The sequence below is a fragment of the Cheilinus undulatus genome, linkage group 6 (genome assembly GCF_018320785.1).
Source record: "Cheilinus undulatus linkage group 6, ASM1832078v1, whole genome shotgun sequence".
In the NCBI taxonomy this organism is placed as follows: Eukaryota; Metazoa; Chordata; class Actinopteri; order Labriformes; family Labridae; genus Cheilinus; species Cheilinus undulatus.
In genome coordinates, this window is record NC_054870.1 from 4,930,758 (window position 1) to 4,954,017 (window position 23,260).

At 38.9% G+C, this 23,260-nt stretch overlaps 1 protein-coding gene across 1 annotated transcript in view; it reads left to right on the forward strand.

Moving 5' to 3' along the window:
- The window catches only part of pdzd8 (PDZ domain containing 8), a 70,457-nt gene that overhangs the window by 39,425 nt on the left and 7,772 nt on the right, over positions 1-23,260 (forward strand). The window contains exon 4 of the mRNA XM_041789582.1: positions 22,802-22,964. Coding sequence (XP_041645516.1) covers positions 22,802-22,964 — 163 coding nt within the window. The remainder of the gene's footprint in view (positions 1-22,801; positions 22,965-23,260) is intronic.

The following is a 23,260-nucleotide window of genomic DNA, read 5'->3' on the forward strand; positions in this document are numbered from 1 at the left end:
GAGGTAGTTCTCTCAAATATAAATGAAACGTTTAGAGCATTGCTGTCCAAACTACTAAATTATATCAGTTGCTTTAGTCTTTCATTTTTCACATTTTAGTAGGTAGAGGTAGATAAGATAAGAAGTGATAAGATCGGTTTCATATGTAAGTATTGGCCGATCACCGATCCCCCAAAATTAAGGAAATTGGTGCTGATACCGATTTTGACCGATCGATCGGTGCCCCCCTACTTACGGTCTTATAATTTTTATTTACAAGCTTACAATTTGGACTTTTTATTTTATATTCTTTACTTTTTGTCAATAATCATGAATTAATATCCTGTATTTTTTACTTACACACTTACAATTATGACTTTTTATTTAATATTTTTGACTTTTTATCAACATTTATGACTTAATGTCTTATAATTTTACTCATAAACTTACAATTTTGATTTTTTACTCTCATAATTAGAACCTTTTAATGTAATTATTTTGAATTTTAATCTCATTTTGACTCTTTATCAATAATCATGACTTACTGTCCTATAATTTTTACTTACAGACTTACAATTTTGACTTTTTATTTCATGTTTTAGATTTTTTTATCAATATTTATGACTTTTTATCAATATTTATGACCCACTGTCTTATATTTTTTCTATTAACTTACAATTTAGATTTTTTATCTCATAATTTTTACTTCTATTCTGTCGCTTTTGACCTTTAATCTCATAATTAGAACATTTAATGCCATTATTTTGACTTAATTTTGATTTTTAATCTCATTTTGTCTTTTTATCTCGTAGTTATCTTTTAGTAACTTTTTATCTTATAACTGACTTACTGTCTTATTATTTTGACTGATAAACACATCATTTTTGACTTTGTATCTCATTATTTTGACTTCTTGTTAATTACTTCATCTTAAGATTTGTTTTGTATTATTTTATTACCTCACTTTCATATTTTAACTTACAAAGTGGCAGAAATGAGCTTCCACACGTGTACCTTCTTTAAGGTGTAGTTAAACAAGTGTGTTAAAATCCTGATATATCAGAAGAACTGCTACTACACCTGCAGTCAGCATGTTTGTAAAAGCAGACATGATTTTGTTCAAGTAAAATAGATAAGAGTCTGAAATCATCGTTACCTGGAGGCTTTAAAACACTAAAACTTTCCCTGAGCAGCAGGAAACATCTCTTAGGTGTTCCCATCAGCCTTTCCTGTACATAAAAACTCAGAATTGACCGCTGCGTCTCACTGACACATAAATATAATCTTATTTTCATCTGTCTTCCCCTGATGAGATTTTCCGATGGTTGACATTTTGAGCAGCAGAGAAAATTTCAGGCCCCTCTGGCAAACCTTTTGTAATTGTTGCAATTCAGAATTATTACAGTTATCACATCAGGCTGGTTTGGGAGTGACTAATGAGCGATTAAGAGTGAAATGTCAGCCTTAATCACCCGCTCTGCCTGCAGCCATGCCTGCTGCCGCCGTCCTCACACACTCTGGCTGAGACGCTGCGGCTCAAATAATGTTTCTATTGAAAAGTAATTGTCCTGAACTACACTTCCACTTCATGTTGATTGATTTTAGTGACAGCCTCGTTTAAGAACGAGGAAGTGAAATACCAAATCCTGTTCTCAGAAGGAAATAAATCATCTTTTTCCTGTTATTCCAAATACAAAGTTTATTACACGTTTAATGACAGGTGCTAATGTTTGTGGTTTATAGAGATTTAGTCAAGAGGTCAACATTTACTTTACTGCTAGATTTTCTATTAAATATATATTTGGGGAAATCTATTTTCAAGGACAGTTTTTTTAGGGCTGTCAAATGATGGTGATCGCAATTAATCTCGGAATTGCAATTGTTAATCATGATTAATCACATCCTTTTCATTTTATTTTGAAATTCCACTTTTTTGTATTAAAAACTTTTCTATTCATTTTGTTTGTCTTCGTGCAGTCCTAAACTACAGGTGACTGATCTCCTGTGTGAATACGGCCCTGCTCTTATTTTAAAAGGAATAAGGAACTTTGGGTAAATTAAAGATAATGAATTGAACTTAACCACAGAAAAAAGAAACTTTTTAGAAATGATGTTTAATTACTAAAAGTCCTGATGACCTCTGACTGTCCCCTGAGCTGTCTGAGTTTTTAGGAGCAGTGGTTAGACTTGTTTGACATCACTGTGGCTGCAGGGAGACGCTGATTTAGATTTACCAAAGAATACTGGAAGCCAAAATAAAGCATGAGATTAATGTGATTAAAAAATGAATGCACTAATTCTGCACCTTAATTAATCATGATTAATGCATTGTTTTTATCATGAAGTGTAAAATGAAAACATTTTAGTCAGGTTAGAGCTTCAAAAAAGGAGCACTGTACCAGCATGTCCTGACACATAGAGCAAATTAAAACCCCTGACGTAAATATCTGCTCAGTTTTAGGTTTTTGAAACATCTGAATACTTAATGAACTGAGATGTGAAGTCCTCTTCAACTCACTTATCTGCAAAAGCCTGTACATCTGATATCTACTGACACTTACTGACACCAGAGACTTTCAAAGTAAAAGCCTGCTCTGTCTGTTTCAATGACTTGCCTAACCCACATTTTCAACATTTTTGTTCTGAACTTGTTTCTGCTGCTGTTCTTTAGTTTTTCAAGTCGTTTGCAGAGTTGTGTAGCTCTCTCTTGGGTTCCCTGATAAGCTCTCATAAGGAAGAAACAGTCAAACACTCTACTTTGACTGTTTAAATAATCAGGTTTATTCACAGAGATCTCACCCCTTGAGTCAGGAGTCTCAATCAGAGGGATGGGGACTCTCGTAAATGGGATTGGGCGTTGCTGTCGGGAATATGGAGTCCCATGTTGGCCTCTTCCAGGGATGCCCCTTATCACAGATTCTTAGTGATTTTCATAGAAGGATCTAAATGCCCATTCGGAGGGAGGAGGGTTTCTGTTTTGGGAACCTAAGAATTTAATCTCTGCTTTTTGCAGATGATGTGATTCTGTTGGCTACCTCAGTTGGAGATCTCCAGCAGGCATTGGAGCAGTTTGCAGCTGAGTGCAAAGCGGTTGAGATGGGGGTCAGCACCTCCAAGTTTAAGTATCTCGAGGTCTTGTTCACGAGTGACGGCAGAAGAAAGCGGATCGGTGCAGCATCAGCACAAAATATGTGGTTGCTAGGGCTGACCAGGGCCCCCTGAATCAGATCAGCTGGCTCATATTCCTAGTTTTAAAGCTGTGGTGGATCAAAGTAGCTCTGTCAACTTTATATTTTTCTGAATGTGGCCCTCAGTGGAAAAGTCTGGACACCCCTGCTCTAAATAATTTACCTTTTTGAATCATGTGGTAAACAAATTCAGTGATTGTGTGTTATAATCATAACAGGGTAAACCTTTCTAAACGGACTGTGGTCAGTCAAATGTGCAGTCAGTAAACTAATAAGTCATAAATATGTGGACGCACCCTCCCCTTCTCAGCCAGTATGGCCGTCAGCACGGCCCTCTCTGAGTGGAGCCACTTGAAAGCACTCACATCCCTTTTTTGTTAATATACACATAGAAATGCAGATCCACGGTGGCATTTGAGCCTGATTTATCAGACTCCTCCAGTCTGCATGTCCCCAGCAGGACTCTGTAGTTGGGATTAAAGGCTATACCATCTGGAAAAGGTCAACTCTCCATCTTTCTCTCACTCCCTTTTTTACCACTGCTGATTGCCAGATATGAGCTTCTTTCACTTCCTTTGTGAAGATGGCGTCTTTTGTGTATGTAAATGGTTTTCATGTAATTTGAATATTCCCTCGTTCTAACCAGTATGAGCCTCCTGTTCCTGATTTCCTCTGTTTGTCTCCCACAGGGCGATGGATCTTGTCAGATAGGGTTTGGACAGTGTTCAGCATGTTTTTAGACAGGAAGTCACTATTACTGTCTGTTTAAACACGTTAAAGAAATGTGATGTCTGGCATGCGCTCAGGTTGCTCTTTTCTGCACATCTTCTCATCTTTACCTTTTCTTTAGGCACTAAAACTCTGTGAGTACACGTGCACAAAAAATATCCTTATATTTACTTTGTCCATATATGGTATGTTTGATTTGGGAACCGTTTTTTTGGAAACTGGGTGTTTTTCACCATTAAGTATGGAAACACAGACGGTTATATCAAGCTACCATTATAGCTCAGTTAGGACAGATGACTGGACTTTTGCTGTATAAAGGCACCTGGGGAGAATGAACTTATTCCTTATTCCTTATCCCTTTTTAAACAGTCGTCGAGACAGTTGTAGTATGTGTAGTTGTAGGGATGAGGTGATTACACGATGTCACACTCGACCGTGGTTCAAAAAGTCATAGTTAACTAATCTAAAGCAATGATCATCAACTGGTGGCCTGAGATTCATATCAGGCCGCCCACATTGTCTCTTCTGGCCCCATAAAAATGATCAAAATCAGAAGTCTGCAGAGGAACAAAATATGTTGATGTGTGTCAACGATTTTAAATTCCCCATAACTAATTAAGTTAATCCCAAAACTATTGTGAAGCAGGTTTTATCCAGATTGGTGTAATGTTTGATCCATTTTCCAGAAATTCACCTGTCAGCCACTGTTAACAAATTTGTTGCATGATAGACACATACCTGTCAGTTCATTCTTGATTAAAACTGTGGTTTTCTCTCAACTTCAGGTTTTCCAGAGTAAGAAACAATACTCCAAACCTGTTTCTTGCAGGGTTTTTCACCAATCATGACACAGCATCAGTAGAGAACAAAAAAGTCCCAGAAATATTCAACTAAAATACCTCAATGGCCCCCTTGTGGTTGGCTGAGGTATAGGGACTTAACTCCCTTTAGAGGCTAAAAAATAGCTTACTTTTAGAGGAAAATAGAAATTTTTTCAAAATATGCTAATTAGACAAAAATGTTTGTTATTTTAGTTTATTTGATGCTTCCAACAAGGAAAAAGAAAGCCTTTGCACAAACACAGTTGCTGACCCCTGATCTACCTGGCAGCTTCTTAGCAGCCTAGCTCTGCTACCCATGCAGCATTAGCTTCATTATATCAGAGAGACCAAGCAATAAATGGAACTGAGATTGTGATGGCATTACAGGTAAAGCATTCAATGATCATGGGGGTAAACAATCAGCGAAGTCGTAGGTTCAGTTTAGTATAACATAAACTAGAGGCTTTAAAATAGGGCTGAGCAAATAATCACATATTGGAATAAATTGCAATTTAATCTGATGCGATTTTCAACTTAAAATGTACCAAATACCAGTTTTATATAATATTCTTGCAGCAGAGATTTTATGCATACATTCAAGTGTCTTTGTAAAAATAGTTTACAAAAATCCTACCTGTACTGTTCATGTCTGTGATATTCTTAATCAAAATGAGGATAAAATAAAGAATTATCATCCCCTTCAATACAGCAGCTGATATCAAATCTGCTATATGTGAGACAAAATTGCTTATCTTATTATATGCTGGTTATAATAAAGAAAGGATTTATTGTTTGTTTTTGTCGGATGACACACAAGATGAGGAAACTAAAAATAATCGCTATTCAATCACAGTCACAATGTTGAAGGAAAAAAATCGTGATAAGATGATATTTAAAAATCTTTAGCTAAACTTTAAAATGTTCAAGCCAAAATTTTGATACATTCCATACTTACACAAAATAGCCTCTTGAAAACATGTTACAGTAATTTAAAGACCCTATAAAGTGAAAATAAATCTGTATTTAGGTTTGTTATATGGCAGGGCACCGTGTTATGAACCCCCAGGTCAATTTTCAGTCAGATAAAACTTTTCTAAGTTTAGAAAATCCTTTTGTTGACCTTAGAAGAAGAGAAAAAGTTCACTTTCTGTCTCAAATCTCTGTTATGATGCTTTAAATGATCCATAGACCACTATAGCTGATAGATTTACCTCACAATGAACAGAAAAACACAATTTAAGTGACTGTTAACTTTCAATAATGGCAGTGACATCATGTAACAACAGACTGGACAGAGATGAACTGCTCTGTGATTTTATATTGTAGTGTTAGAGGGGCAGGGTCATTCCCCACTGTGGGCTCATGACATCATGAGCTCACATATTTGCCCCACCCACATTAAACCCAGTTAGGAAAGAGGTGAAAAACTTTCTAATGGTCTAAATCCAGAATTCAGTCACATGTAGATCTCAGTGTTTTCACATGTTTACAGCAACCATATTCCAACACATCTAGTGTGCTAAGACACACTTTACAGGGTCTTTAAACACTTCTCAATCCTCTGCAGAGCGTCCGACATTGACAATTATCCTCACCTTCTGTTTGTGTGAAGGAAACCTTAGATTACATTGTAGGTCCATAAAGATGGTTTAAAACATAAACATAACATAACACAACATCAGGAACCTGCAGACTTCAGATCTATTACACAGGATTTACACAGAATACATGAAAATCTATCAATCTAGATTTATATATCTAAATCTAATCTATAATTGAAGTATTTTTCGGGCTATATGTAAAATCAGATTAATTGTCAATTGCACATTGTTTAAAAAATGATGACAGGTGATAAGCGTTGATTTTGTCGACTAAAACTCCCTCACAAGGAAGACAAGACTAAGAGCCCTCACACACTAGACATATTTTTTGTGGGAATAATTTACATGAAATTATTTTTAGTGCATGTAGTGAGTCAATGCAGTTGTCACACAAGCAGAACAGTCATTTTTGCTGTGCAAAATTGCAGCTGATTTTTTTTTGTTTGTTTGTTTCCATGTTGAATTTTTCTTAAAATTGCTCTCTGGCGAGCACACATCTGACCAATCAGAACTCAGGTTTTCAGTCTGATATCACTTATCTTGGTGAAACTGACAGACAGCAGACAGCCCAACATGTCCTTGTCAACTGAAGTGCACTGTGCACACGGCTGGAGCTCTTTACATCCAAACAGGACTTTTTAACATCAAAGTTTCCTCTGACCTCAGACATACAGATAATCACTGATCTAGGTCAATCAGCTCACTGTAATTACTCCTCTGACTGAGCTATAGCACAAACAGGTGAGTCCCCCCTCACAGTGAACCTCATGTTAATATTATTTATCAGTAGCATTATTTAGTTTTAGAACAAATGAATGGCTGCTACCTCCTTACAGCTGACATGGCTATAAAGAGGGAGCAGGGCAGTGAACAAAACGGTGAAATAAAACGGCACTCACCTCATACCTGTGCATAAAAGGGCCTTTACACACAGACAAGCAGAATTTATCTTTAGTTTACCAGAGAATAATGTAAAAGACACCACAGTTTTTGCAGCAGTAATGTTTTGTAGAACGGGCACAGTTCATTTGGACTATCGGCTTGCTTCTGATGACCATGGACAGGTACGTCACAGTTCACCTCCAAATTACTACCTCTGCCAAGGAGGTTATGTGATCAGATGGGCTTGTTAGTTTGTTAGTTAGTTTGTTTGTTTGTTAGCATCATAACTCTAAAAGTTATGGACGGATTTTGATGAAATTTTCAGGAAATGTCCTAAATGGCATAAGGAAGAACTGATTAGATTTTTGGAGTGATCCGGATCACCGTCTGGATCCAGGAATTTTTTTTTAAGGATTCTGTACTAATGGGAGATAGGGCTAATGGCGGAGGCCTGCGCTCTCTGAGTGCTTTTCTAGTTCACATCTGTTATTTGCATCCGCCTTGATGTGCAAAGGCCTTTAGACTGCTAAAAATAGCTCTTTGATGATAAAAAACTCAGTTAGTAACCCCAGTTTTAGACTTAAACAAGACCAAAATGTTAGTGCTGGACTGTTGGACATTCTCCTGCAGTCTCATGTTGATGTGGTCAAAGACTCTTAACCCAAACTGCTCCCACTGCTGTGGTAGCGCTGTATGAATTAGAGTTAGTAGATTCTATTCTCCGTCATCATGCTAACAGCTCTAAATAAACCATTTTTTCATACTTGTTCTACATAAAAAGCGGTCCTTCTGTCCCCTCTTCCTCCTGTTGGTCTGTGTTTACTTCAGCCTCTTCATTGTGCCATGTGATTGTGTCGGCACAGCATGGGCCAGCTGTGAACTGGGTAAATGAAGCCCTGTTCCATTACAGTATGACACTGGCCGGGTGTTTTATTTTCTTTTATTACTCATTTATGGTGTGTTGAGGTCGGGGGGTCGGGTTTCTGTCAGGCGTGTTTGCACATCTGCCCCGTCGATTCCATCGTCGGCCCTGAGTGTTGATGCTCGCTGACAGCTCGACTGAAGAGACGCACAATGAGAGTACAAACACAAACAGGACAGTAACGCTGCCTTCCCTTGAAGGGGGGGAGGCAGCTCTGAGCCGTCAGAGAGAAAGGTGGGTATGAGGCTGAATGTTCAGCTGCATATCACATCTCACAGTACCATGCAGGTAGTTTATTGATTGGGCTAAATAGTAAGCACATTCTTTAATGATAGAATATTGTACCTTTCTTAATTCTAAGTGGACAGAAAGCTTCTTTCTTAACCAGAGGCTGATAGTGAAGGGGTCTTTGTTCTGTTTGTATGAAGATGTCCACAGCTGTTTCACCTCTTCTCCTTTTCTATTTCTTGGCCCCCCAAACTGAAGTCAATATTCACTTTAAACACAGACAGAGAGCAGCAGTCAGGCTCAGAGAGGATAAACAGGCAATTTTTTGTTGGTGATTTAAGCATCTGTGACGCACACACAGACCCACAGCTCGTCCTCTCTGGGCTGTTTGATGTTCCACTCAGCGTATCTTTGTGTCTTTAATCTGACCCCCGACGCCTGATGAAAGACAGCCGGCTGATGAGGAGGCTCGCTCACGTGCACGCACTCACAAACTTGATCGTGCACATCCACCTGACGGCAGTGAGTCATCTCAGCCTCAGGTCTCATCCCATTCAGCTTTGTAAGTGTACGGGTATTTTTGAATTAAAAGTAGCATGTTATTCTTGTATAAAAGTCTTAAATAACTCATCTTCTGGGAATATCTTCATTCAATTTTGTGTCTCAGGGCTCTTTAGATCACTGAATCAATCTCAGACAGCTGTGATCATTAGTTTCCCAGGTGAGCCCAATTAAAGGAAAACTACTTAAGAAGGATGTTCCACATTATTAAGAAGGCCACAGGTTTCAGAAATATGGGCAAGAAAAGCATCTCTCTGCTGCTGAAAAGCATCAAATTGCAATGCAACAAACAAGGAATGAAAACATTAGATATATCAGGAAAACTTCAGCGTGATCATAGTACTGTGAAGAAATTTGTTGCTGATTCAGAGCACAGACGGGTTCATGCAGATAAAGGCATAATGAGGAAGGTTTCTGACAGACAAATTCATCAGATTAAAAGAGCAGCTGCTAAAATGCATTACAAAGCAGCAAACAGGTATTTGAAGCTGCTGGTGCCTCTGGAGTCCCACCAAACTCAAGGTGCAGGATCCTCCAGAGGCTTGCAGTCATGCATAACCCTAGGGGTGCGCGATAAGACGATCTCAGATCGTGAAGAAATAGAATGTACTGGTGATCTGCTTGATCTGTTTAATCGTAGGATCGGCTCTACTAGTTCTCGCTCTTTTCTCCACAGCTTTTCGCAAAAAATATTTATTTGCACAATTTGCACAAAGCTTATGAACGTTTTTTGATGAGCTCTAAAGACAGCGTCCTCCGGTCTGCCGTCCGCATACCGCGGTTCAGCGGGGCAAAGTGTGTCTGAGGCAGATAGCCTGTAACAGCCGACATTGTTTTGCTTTCAATTATTATTGTCCAAGTTATTTACAAGTCTTTCCACCTGGCAAGTATACGTCAGGATAACGCAGTCACGGCTGAAATGTTACAACATCACCATCTTTTTATGGAGGGAGGTGGTGATGTCCGCAACGTCCAGACATGGATCATAATTTGAAAATGTTTTAAACAGTAAAATCATTGATTTACATGCATTTCTTTGGCCTTCATTCATACTGCTGCAGCACGTAATCCTGCCTTTCCTCCTCTTCTCTCCTTCATTGTAAGCAGCAGGCAGGTGCAAGAGTGACACGTTTATGTCACTGCTCATCACATCCTTATTCAGAGCAATAAATCGACGTGTACACGACCTTTTTGAATAAAAATTAAAATTGCGTTATAATAATATACAGTCACTACTTAACTGCATAACCATGTCTCAAAAATTCATTGAATGTGTGTCATATTTATATTTTCTTTATTTGGCAGTCTGTAAACAAGGCTGAAGTAAATTTAATGTTAAATTGCATACTGTATGAACAGGCTACTTGTTTAAAGCTTCAGCTGCAGAAATTCTTTTTAAAGACCATATACTTTAAAATGCAAATCAAAGTGTCAAAATATGCTTAATAAACAGTAAAGTAGATTTTAAAACCCGGAGGAAGACACACATAATAATTCTAAAGTGATGCAGAAAATTTAGAAATTGGTTCCAGAAGACAGAATAGACCAGAATGCAGGAAAATAAATGTTTGGGACTTTAATATATTGTGGGATAAGACCTCTATATATACATTTATATACATGTCCGAAAAGGAAATAAACATGTGTATACCAAAAACATTTGTAATTGCAACAATTTCTGGGAGAAATGGTGTATTTTCTGGAAAAATTCCAGGGGTGCCAATACTTTCGTCCATGACTGTAAAGCAGGTGGTGAGAGCACATGGGATTCTAGTATCTTAGACTTGATCCTTTTCTTACTTCATGCCATCATAAACATTTTAAGTATTTTTATAGCCTCAGCCCACAGTTAAATCTTTGTAAAACTTTAAGATCTGAAAACTAGACTGTGCTAATGTTCCTAAAAATGAGGCATCATCACATCAACATCGACTTCCTCCATGTAATCAGACTATAAAGAAGCCCATCATCTTGGTCATTTTCCTCCACACTAATATTGACTTTTGCTGAATGACACATCTATCGTCTATTTCCACCTTTGTCGGGCCAATTAAACGTCCCGTTCTAGTTCTGTTGGAGAACAGCTGACCGCTCTTAAAGAGCAGATTACAGACATGAGAGCTTGGTCTCACAAGCTGCTTGTTCCTAATCGTTTCCTCCACAGATCAATTCATCTAAGAGGAAACTCAATAGACCAGCCGCTATGAGCATGACACACAGAGCCACGGCTAAATTATAGCATTCTGGCTATTTTCATTTGGAGTGTTTTTTCTCATCCTATGGATGTCATCTGTCATTAGGGAAGAAATGACCTGTTACAGCGTGTACATACTTCAGAGAGTCAAAAAGGCAGCACTGATGTGAAATTATTTCCATTCAAAGCTGGAAATCAGTGATCAATGACGGGGTCAAACATCAGTTTCACACCAGTAATGGTCCTGATTCCAAACACAGAATTGAATACTGTCAGTAACATCTTAGGATCTAAACTCTCTGTCTAGTCAGTCTGTAAAGGCTCAACACCTCCTTTTGTACATGACACGTTGAAATAAACATATGACATAGTAATGGACTGCTAAAAAACAAAACAAAAACAAACTATGACTGCCTCAGGTCTGCTTGGACTTTGTGCAGCAATCTGCATGCAAAAGTATTTCAGGCTGTAGAATGAAGCAAGCGAGTGGAGTGCAAAGCATGTTGGGTACACAGACGCTGATGGGAATTGTAGTTCCCATCTATTAGCTTAGTTCCACTAAAAAACTGCACTTAAATTTGAAACCGTCACATGTCCGGGACTGGATTTAAATGCTTCTGTTACTGCAGCACCGCGGTATTACAGATACCGTTACACCCCTACTGTGTGGTAATTCTGAAATGCATCCAGTGGACGAGGGTGGGCATCATCTATCAGAGCAAAACCGCAGAGTGGAGACACAACAATGAAAAAGTGTGCAGAGCTCATGACGGCGTAGGCCATTGCGGCGTGGATTTGATGGCTTGTCTTCTCAGATTTACATGTTGGACTTCCTCCTCCTGTCTGGTAATGTTTGCAGTTCCCACTGACCCAATTTACTCTCCTTTAAGACACTGTCAGAATTTCACCTGAAAGATTAGAACACTGGTTTTATGTCCTCTACAAAACTTAAAAATTAGCCATAAAGACTTAAAACCATCCACTATAGTGAAAACTGTGTTGAGTTTGAGGTTCGACCTTTTGAGTTTGTACCTTCTGATTACCATCAGTGTAGTAAGTTTGATAAAGTACCTACAATCTGAGTCAATCAGAGAGGATCCAGTCTCTTGATTTATGAAATTACTCTGATTGCTCTCTCTTTCTATCTACAATGATCTGACAGCTGATATGACGTAGACTTGTCTGTTTTTCTTCTACTATGTCTCTGTAATTCTGAGTGATGGTAACCGCTCTGTGTATATACTGTTTCTATTTCTCCTCAACCAAAAATGATATTACAGGGGATGTTTTGTGCAGCAGCAGCAGGGCCAAATGAAATTAAAAGCTTTATTCTAGTCTTCCTGCCTGCCTCAGTACAGTAAAATGGTCTGTATAAATAACCACTTTTGAGTTAAAAAGGAACTGGGATGCTAATGACGCTCAGCCTGTTTACATATCGGCTGAAATTAAGTGAGAAAATGAGCGAATGATAAGTAAATGTTACATGGTCAAACGGACATCAGTCTTTGGCGTTGGCAGCATCTGAAGCTTCAGTAGATCAGACTCAGTGTTTGAATGATAGACCAGTAGTAGTGTTCAAAGAGAGGAAGCACTGAAATGCCAACTAGATAAGGAGAACGGTGTGTGACGCTCCTTTATGAAGCAGTGGAAGTAGTTCAAACTGCAGTTGCCATTCAGTAAACTAGGATGATGTAACGGTCACCAAGGATCCCTGTTTATTTAATGTCAGGACAATGACAGCGCCACATAAAGGGAGCGAGTGGGCTACCAACCCACTGTTGCCGTCCATACAAGTGCAAATTAGGCAATGCACCTTTGTGTTTGCCCTGGTCTCCATAACGACTCCTTTGTTCTTGGTCCTTTTGAAACCTGCTTCCTATGATAAAAAGACGACCTGAAAATTCAGATTGAGAAGCTCAGAAAACACAAGAGTGCAGGTAAACTTCACAATGGTTCTACCTCAACATCAAGCTGGTCTTCAGAGAGAAATGAGGTTTTACTTTTATAAAAGTTCTGCCTTGGACACTGCAGTGACCCCAGAAATTTGATTATTTGTCTCTTCTGCGCTGATTTCATCTCCGTCTCTGCTTTAATAAGTCAGAACTTCATGTGAACACAGTGAAATGTTAAAATGCTGCAGAGATCAGGATAGTTTAAAAGGAAAGAAGCCTTGAATGTGTCAGGCTTCATACCTCTGAGATGTCTGAGAACATGTACTATAATACCCATCACTGTGAACCAGTCTAATAAGTACCCATGCAAACACCTGAGCAGCTGCTGGTCACACACCCCTCCCCTCCCTCGCCCTGCTCCACCCCCGTCACTGCTGAGGTTGCTAATCAGACATGGCAGGGAATTGCTGCGCACTTGCCTCCCAGCGACTTGTACCCTATAACCATACACAAATCGATCTGACATGTGGTATTAGATTAAATTACCAAGCAGCGCAATGACAGGGAAAAGGATTTGTTCATCCCCCCCTCCCTCAGTCTCACACGCAGCCACCCAGGCAGGCTGCAGAGCTGAGGGATGTTCAGCCAAGCAACAGGAGATGCTGCTCCATCTGATTTATTCGCGGAGTTTCAGACCAGCCTGCAGCTCACCGCGTCTGGGGACGCGTTCACTATTCACATAACTGTCTGGTGGTTTAACCCACGCAGCCCAGTGGAGCACAACAAAAACATGTGGTTACAGGAGTATCCTCTGAATCCGTCAGTTTCTACAAACTCAAACATCTACAGACTAAAGTTAATTTCTTTGGCGGTGAGCCTTTACATCTCCAGGTTTAAGAGGAACCCTGCATGATCAGACAAGTTCATCTTGTTGAGAGATATTTGTATCTCTTGTATGCATATTGAACTAAAAAAACTCTCTAGAAATCTTAGATATCTACATTTTGAGTAAGTTTGAGCTTATAAACTCACCAGGAGGCTGTCATGTTTTGGCCTGTGCTGGTACGGTGACGTCACTTAGCCATAGTGCTCCTGGCCATTCCTATGCAGTAACCAGTTCCAGACTGGCGGTATGTTTTCCTGCTTGCAGCTCTTGCTGCCATAACAGCTTTTATACCAGGCACGAGTTTGCTGCATGTTAACTTTGTCTCTCTGCTGCCAAAGTTTTGCAATCCCTAAGTTTTACCTCAGTAAACATCAATACAAGTGACTGGATTCAGTGTGTAGTCGAAGTGTGCAGGGAGATTTTCAAAGTAAAAGCATTAAGTACAAACAAATGTACCGTGGACTTCACACAGCAGAGCCGCTAGGATCTGGTCCAAGAGTGGCAGAAAGTGTCAGCCTATTGTTTTTTTTTTTTTTTTTTCAGTATTACAATCAGGTTTTATTTTGGGATCAAAAGAAAACTTGACTGGGTCTGGGTTTGGGCTGTGGTGGTATAGGAGAGCACTTTAAAGCAATGACGCGTCCATTTGAACACATTAACCTTTGATTTGCTCTCGGTGGCAGAGCACATAAAAGAGAGACTGGATCTGCTGAAATAGATGGCAAATTGCTGCATTTACATCCGGCCTGGTCAGGGTTTGCTGTTTGTGTTTTCTGCTCAGAGACAAGGAACCAAGAGCTGCTTGTTGTCTTAGTCAATGTTAACAAGGTTAGTCCAGTCGCTGCTGCTCGGCCCCGAGAGAAAGCTCCATTACACAACAATTTAACTCTGCAATTTAGAGAAGCACAAACAGTTACTTCACCCAGGGAAGCCAGAGGAGAGCGAGGATCAGGAGTCGGATTTTGGTTCATGTTTGCTTTTTAAAGGAATCGATGTAAAACCTAGACTGTAAAAAGAGTCTAGTAGTAGTTTGACGTTGTTGCCTGATTTATATATTTATCAGGCTAAAAAGGCTAACATAATTTAACAGAAGTATTTTTTTACTTTATTTGCCATAAAGGCAGCTATCACAGATTTAAGTATTGCTTTAGCTTTGACTGTTACTGATTTAGAAAAAAAAGAGCAGCTACTGAAGAGTAAAATGTGAGCTCCATCTTCTAAACCAGAGCTGCTGCAGGAAAGGGAGCCGTCTTCTCACTGGAGCCTTGCCTGCATTATGTGTGCACATATAATTAGCTGCATGTGAGTGTGCATATGTTAGGTGTGTAAGTGTGTTAAAGGGAGATTGCTACTGTTTGCACTGCAGCAGAATGGACTCATACTCTCTCCTTTGTAAATCTATTCCAGGGACAAAGACCACAGTGCAGCCAGAGAGGCAGCTGTTCACACAGAGAACGTCCAATTAGGGAAATTCACCTGTTCAGACTCAGACTGACTGAAAGTGTGCATGTGAATCTGAGCTAGGGATAGGAAATATAGAGTTTTTAAGAAGCAGTGATTTATTTTTAGATTCAATTAGATTTATGGTATGACTGTGTTGTTGATATTGATATAATTTCTGTTGATTTTAAAAGATCCTAGGTCTAATGCTCAGTAAAAAGAGTTTACAGTTGGAACTACGGACAGTAGCATGCCTTCTGACCACAAGATCTACTACTAATATCCAGGAAAACTCCCATAGAAAGGGTTTGGGAAGGGCATGACTAGTTCCAAAAACTCTCAGAAGGTAATTGGAGGAACCTTCTGTCTGTCACATTCATGACAGGCCAATCAAAGTGACAAGACAAAATGATGTGTGCACGCGCAACTCGCTGAATAAAATTGATTCCAAGGCCGGTCATGAGACATGCATCAACATTTTCTCTACCAAAACAAGCTTTCTGTGTGGCTCTATGCTTTTGTTTTAAAAAGAAATGTGGTCCAGTTTTGCCGCTTTCCTTTAGCTACATCCGAGCTAACAGCTACCGTGGCAGCAGCCACTAGATGCACTGGCAAACCCCACCCATTATGATTGTAAACCAGTGCTGAAGAAGATAAGTAGAAGAGCGAAAAACATCTATCTTGTCTTGAAAAGCTTTCGGTGTTGCTTTCTGCCCTTGTTTTAAAAAAGAAATATTGTCCAGTTCGCACAGAAACTGCCGCTGTGGCTACATCCAAGCTAATCACTCCATTAGCAGGCATTATACACAATCTCTTGTACCCAAGCAGGTCAAAAGAAGAGCAAAAACATTTTTTACATCATGAAAAGCTTAAAGTGTTGTTTTTATTCTTTATTTCATACAGAAATGTGATCTAGTTGCTAAAGCTACATCTGAGGTGATCACCGCACAGAGGCAGCCATGCCAACAGCTTTAAATACGACTAAACCCCACCTGTCTCTACCGCCTCGTCCTCAACTGATGCTGATTGGTTGGCAGGAAGTCTGTAACACTGGTGAGACGGTGATCCTCAGACTCCAGACAGACTGGATCCTTCTCATCTGCTCTGCAAAGTTCTCTCAAACTTTGTAGCAAAGAAGTAGATTTTTTTTGTTCCATATCACCCAGTCCTAATCTGAACAGCCAAGCAGAAGGTGATCCACTCAGCATTAATTTATGTTGTTACTAGAGAGGCCCTGATGGCTGTATCGATGTTTAAAATATCAATTTAGCCGATGGCCGGTTCTGTTGCAGATGCCTTTTTCATCACTGGTTTTGGTTCAAGACTCCTACAATCCAAACGTTTTCTCTCATAACAGATCAGCCTGTTTTCAACAGGTCACATCTTCTGCCCAATACTAAACCTCTTTTCTCATCATAAGGGTCTGCTGATATTAAAACGATGCAACTGTGCATCCCTAGTTATACCAACATGGCAAAAGTGTATCCAAAGGGGTTCTGCTGGAAGAAAGTTAGCCCCTTGAATGGAGGCTGCAGCTTTTGTTGCTCTGGTCACAGGTTAGACCCAGAATCCTATCTCTGTTTGGTTCACACCATCCCTCACTCTCTTCTCACATATTCTGTCTCTGTTAAGATTTCTGGTTTAATAAAGACCCAAATCCAAAGACGATCTTTGAAAAACACATAAAATGTGTAACTTTATATATATGAGTACAATATTCTCAGCTGCACTGCTGTGAAACAGGATTGATAACTCACTGAGAGTTAATCCAGAGTTGTATATTGAAAATAAAGTACAATCACACTTTAATGTGGTTAATGTTCTTAGTTTTTGGATACAGCAGGGGACTCGGAGCAGCAGCCCTACTCTTGTGCTCTTAGTAATGGTCTTTGTGTGATCTGAAGCTGAACTGGCCTTTAGCCTCAACATTCTCCCCCACAGCAACCTGTTGCCTCTACAATGTTGTTATAGTCTTCATGTAAGAGCGCTAACATGGTCCAATCGAATTAAAGCCTGAGACAAACAAACACGCACACGCAGAGTCACAAACACGCTCTAAATGGTGAGGCAGAAGCTCTCTGAGAGGAACAGATATTCACCAGACCTCCGAGAATCAAAACACTTAAAGGTTTGAGCAGAATGGATGAATAGAGTCCATCTTTGATGGGAGTGGTAGTGTTGTTTTAGTATCAAACTTCATGGATGATACTTCCATTTGTTACCTGGAATAAGCCGCTAAAGTCACCAGTGCAGTTTTACTACCATGTAAATTGGTGGTTTTCAAACTTTTTTTTTTTTTTTGCCCAAGGCACACCAAAGATTAAGCCAAAATCTCAAGGCACACCATATTCATATCAATGCAAAATAGACTCCTTAAATAATGTTACAGCTACTGCTGCCCATTAGGGAGGATAAAGGAGAGAGCTGTCTGGGGCCCAGCCAACTGGAGGATCATGGAGGTCAGCAAAACCATGGTCCATTGTTAAGTTTAGCCGTGATAACCAGTATATTTAACCCGAATAGGAAACACTCTAATCAAAGCAAAAACAAAAAAATAGTTTTATTTATTTATGCACTGAGAAGATATAGCCTTCTTAAAAATGAAGTCTCCTTAAACAGAATTTACTTTTTACTGGTAATGTTAACAATGTTGATGAAGACACTGAACTAAGTAATTGAGAAAGTAATGTAAGCTTCATAGCTAGGTCATAATGTACAGTAACATCAGGATGAATGTACTGAGACAACTCTAATTGAAAAGAACTGAATATTTATGCAAAGGGACAACATATAGGTTGATGTTGCAAATTTGGGCAAAAAGTGACAAAACAATGGCGACAATTGGTTAAAAATTATATTTTAGATATTGGGCAAAAAGTGGCAAAACAAAGTAACAACGGCAAAAGTTGGCACAAAGGGTGATAAAAATTGATTAAAAGTGACAAAAATGGGTTGAAACTGTCAAAAAGGTGACAAAACTGGGTTACAACGTGCAAAAAAAGGGTTAAAAGTTGCAAACAGGGTGTAAAGTGATGAAACTAATTTGGCATTAAACAGCCAAACAATAGCAAATGTGGTTGAAGGGTGGCGAAAATTGGTTAAAATCAATGAAAAAAATGTGGCAAAATTGGGCAAAAAAAAGTGGCCAAACAAAGGCACAAGTGGGTGAATGTTGGCAAAAGGGTGGCCAGAGGTGTCAAAAGTATTCACATTCATTACTCAGGTAGAAGTATAGATACTAGGGTTTAAAAAGACTTCTGTAGAAGTTGAAGTATCAACTGAAACTTTTTACTCAAGTAAATGTGTAACAGCACTGTTTTCAAAACTGCTTAAAGTATAAAAGTAAAAGTAATGTAAAGGGGAAAATACTCCATTAAGGACAAAAGCTTAGGCCGTGCCACAGGGGCCAATTCCATTCTACCATTCCATTCCATTCCATTCTACCATAGTGCACTACTCCACCTCCCCAAAAAAAACATTTTTCTAAAGGCCATAATGACTATAATGTTATATCAAAATGTTAATGTTGAAAAATTTGGGATGCACTTGTTTCAGCCGTATTTATGCCCATTGAAAATGAACACATTTTAGTACAAAGCAAATACATTCAAGAACCATAAACAGTATGTGTACTACCAACCTCCTCACTGGTGCTTGGTTGGGACATTTCGCTCCAGTTCTCTTGAGTCTCTGCCACGGACATCTTCATACTAGACTACATATGTCTGATATTTCCTTGCTGGAGTGTGACATGATTTGTCATGTCCGAAGGTGCAATGGATCGCGTACAAACCAATAGGGTGTCAGAATGGTATAATGTTTATACTTCTCATCCAACCATGACCAAATTCACTCAATCCAGATGGTGCGATTTATCTGGATAGGTTTTTGAGTTTTTTATTTGTGTTTCTTTGAAAGATGACATGCCGGAATGAAAAAAAGCTGAAATGAAATAGGAGTAACAAGGCTTTTTTTTTTTTTAAATGTAAGGAGTAGAAAGTACAGATAATTGAGTGATAATATAAGGAGTAGAAGTAAAAATTAGGCTGAAAAATAACCACTCCATTAAAGTATAGATACCCAAAATTTCTACTTAAGTAAGGTAACGAAGTATTTGTACTTAGTTACTTGACACCTCTGAGGGTGGCAAAAATGGGTTAACCCTTTAAAACCTGAGTTTCTGGACTCTTTTCTTATTTTAACCATAAAAGGCCCAGAAAATGTCCCGTGAGTATGTGCTTTTGCCCATTTTTCCACAATACTTAGAACTTTTAATATATGGCAGTTATTTACATTTTACTGCATGTTGGGACTTCTGGTTTGTAGATGAGACTGTAGACAGCTAAATGAGGAGCTCCCAGCCGAATAAGTTTAAAAAACGGAGAAAACCCTTATAATCATAATTCGATGACAGAAAAATAATTAACATGGATAAAATACATTTTACTGCAATTTAAGAGTGTTTTACTAGTTAAAAATTTAAAAAACACAAAAAACTAGGGAACTTTATGTTAGAATCTTAGTGAGAAAATGGGAAATTACAGTAATAACCACTTGCTGACTGTGAAGCACAGTTTCTCAGCTTCCAGAAACTGTTTGAATTTTTCCGATAACACAAACAGTCATGCAGTTATGACCATGCAAAGTGTGCTTTAACAGCGCATTGTTGGTGATGCGCTAGGATTTAAAGGGTTAAAAGTGGCTATAAGGGATCGAAAGTATTAACAAGGTGGTGATTTGGGTTACAAGTGGCAAAAAGGGTTAAAGGCAGTAAAATGGGGTCAAAATTGATTTAAAAAATGTGGCAATAAAAGCCAAACAATAGCAAAAGTGGACGAAAAGTGGCCAAAAGTTGGCAAAAATGGGTTAAATGTGGCAAGTAGTAAAAAAGAAAAAAAAAAGGCTCAGGTCAAAAGTTGCATAAAGAAGTGCCAAATGCCAAAAAGCTGCAAAAATGGGTAGAAAAGTGGATGACTTAGTTAGAAGTAGCATGAGTAAATTTTCAACACCCAAACCCAACAGTAACTTGCCACACCTCCCAGCTCTAAATGAGGTAAGCCAGCAAGCTTGCACCAATACTACTGGTCAAACACACATGCATTGATATCAATAAATCACAAGCACTCCTGTAGTTTTACGCTTCATTCCTGTCCTGCTGAGGTGTGTTAAGTTGGTCCTGACAACACCACATTTCCTGATGTGGGCCTTCACAATTAAAACAATTGATCAAAATAAAAAATGTTATTGTGAAGAACTTGATGGAAATAGTGTGTTTATCATTAATGTATCTTAGTTTTAGCAAAGATACCAGCAAATAAATGCAGCTACAGAGTTTACAGCTGCTTCTCTGACTGCATTTAACACCACAGCCTGGATCTTTCACTCAACATGGACTTAAAAGTGAGTCATGAGTTAAAACACTCCTCATCTACCTCGTCTTCTCATACCAGAAGTCACTTGATCTGAATGTCTTCTTCGTTGTTTTCTTTGTGATCTGATTGTTGCCATTTTGTTTTTCTACCAAACAATAGAAGTGTTAATACTGGTATCAAGGACCTAAATGTCAGCCATACATATCGACAGTGTATCTGCCATTACCAATACCAAGCCAATAATATTATGTATCCCTAATTAGTGAGTATTAAAGTACTTATTTCTAAAGACTACTTGAGTATTTACATTCCTGTAAAACCTCTCCCTACCTTAAAGATGGATCAGTGCCCCTTACCCCAGACTCCAGAATGACCCACCCCCACCCTCCTTGCCAGCTTGTATAGATCATCTGCTTATTCATGGCTAGCTCTAACTCAATCACTGCTTTCCACCAGAACTGCAACAAATGACAGCAGGGAAATTACAGTCATTCGTCTCAGTCTTCCCACATCACGTCGGCTCCTCTCTTTTGTCTTTTAAACCAGGACACCTGTACTTCCTATCTTCCTCTCCCCCTCGTCTTCTCCACCTCTTTTAGCTTCGTCTCTCTGTCTGTAAGGATCTCTCCATGAGTCCACAGTAAGCTGAAATTCTCCACAAATAATGAGTTAAAATCAGTCTTTACTTTTGATCATCAGGGCAGAGACTGTGATTTTCTTACTCAGATATGTTCACAGTTTTATGGTGGACTCCCTGATGGGCATACATCAGCTCACCTCTCCATTACACCAGGTGTACTCTGCCATATGTGAGTATGACTGGATGCTCTGGCTGTTATTAAGGCAGCCGGGGGCGGAGGTTTAATTGCTGCTCTCTCTCTGGCTACAGAATTGCCACTTTCAGTTTGAGTCTCTCATCAGAGAGCTGGAGGAAGACGTCAGGAACAAACTCGTGTTTGTCAAGGTTTTTGTTTGGCATCTTCATCCACTGTCGGCCGTGAGGACCTTTAGACATGAGGAAATCTACAGCAATATAAGATTATTTTTCTGTCTAGAGTAACTGTCTGTCCAATTTCAAGTACATGCTGTTCTCTAGCATACCTTTTCTTACATATCTTGATTCCTGTCTTTGAGCAGCTTTAAGAGGCCATACTGGAGTAGACATCACGGTTACGTCTCAGCAGTTGTGATGCGTGCTGATGGCAGAAAGACAAGCAATTGGATATAAGAATAGGAAAGTGAAAAAACAGTTCTTCGTTGTTTTTTCTTCATCTTTGCTGTAGTAATAATGGAGACATGAAACACAAGTAGATAAAAAATATGTGAGTTTTTAAAATAACAAGCACAAAGATTACATTAAATTGATGAATGAATGATTGATGAAAGAGTCCGCATTAAAGCAATTAATGATATATATATATATATATATATATATATATATAAGTGCTGAACAAATTTATTAGACCACCTGTCATATTTGTCTCAAACACCATCCAGCATCATGAAGTGCTTTAATGCGGACTCTTTCATTTTCAGTGAGCTCTCCACATTTTACCATATTGAACAGGAATGAGGGATTTCAAACTGAATTCACCCAAATTTGAGTCGGCTCACTGGGCTTCTCTAAGAAGTCAGAAATGAATCAAGCATAACATTCAACCGCTAAAACTCATTTTTCTGTTTGAGTTTCTTTCCTTTGAAAATTTGTTTTATTTTCATTACATGTTCCTGACCCCTGCTCTAAACAATCTAGTCATGCATAGTTTGTGGTCTGCTCTTGTAGTCCTCATTCATGTTGAAATATCACAAAAAAATGCACAGCTCCGGCTTCGCCTACCTGTTTGAATAGTTAGAGCTGAATGTCATTAAATACACACCAAAGCTGATAATGTTGGATCCCTGTTAATGTCCATGATTAGAAATCATACATTTATATAAATACCTTATAAAGAGATTCATCATGTATCTGTCCTCTAATTTAATGAATCTTTATTTTTCTTTCAGCATAAAGACTGAAGTTTGAAATTGTGGTTAAAGAATCCAGTCAGAAGATTAATTTTAAAAAGTTTATTTAATTGTACTTTTTTTCTTTCTGATGTCCATCAGACGGAGGTAATCAAAGGACCATGTGGCAGTGTGGGGATGACCTTCAGGCATGTCCCGGCCACAGAGGGGGACGCCGTTCATGTCAGCATCGAGACGGTCACGCCCAACTCCCCTGCAGCCTTGGCAGACCTGCAGAGGGGTGATCGGCTCATCGCCATTGGAGGTCAGAGATGTGTCGTTGTTTCCATTGATTAGTAGGGGTGACCCCAGCTAGTTGAATATTCAACGGTTTCTTTCCAAAGAGCCTCATTCGACTGTTCATCTAATATAAGATACAAAAGTTGATTCCACTCCAGCTCTATGGGAGAGGGTTAAATAAGTAATGAATAATAAGACAGCCAATGTTGGTACAAGTATTAACTTGTTAATGCATTGCTGAAAATGACTGATGTATTTTTAATCAATCTCCTTTTCCATAATGGAGACAAACTACGTAAACCAAATAATGATACCACGTTG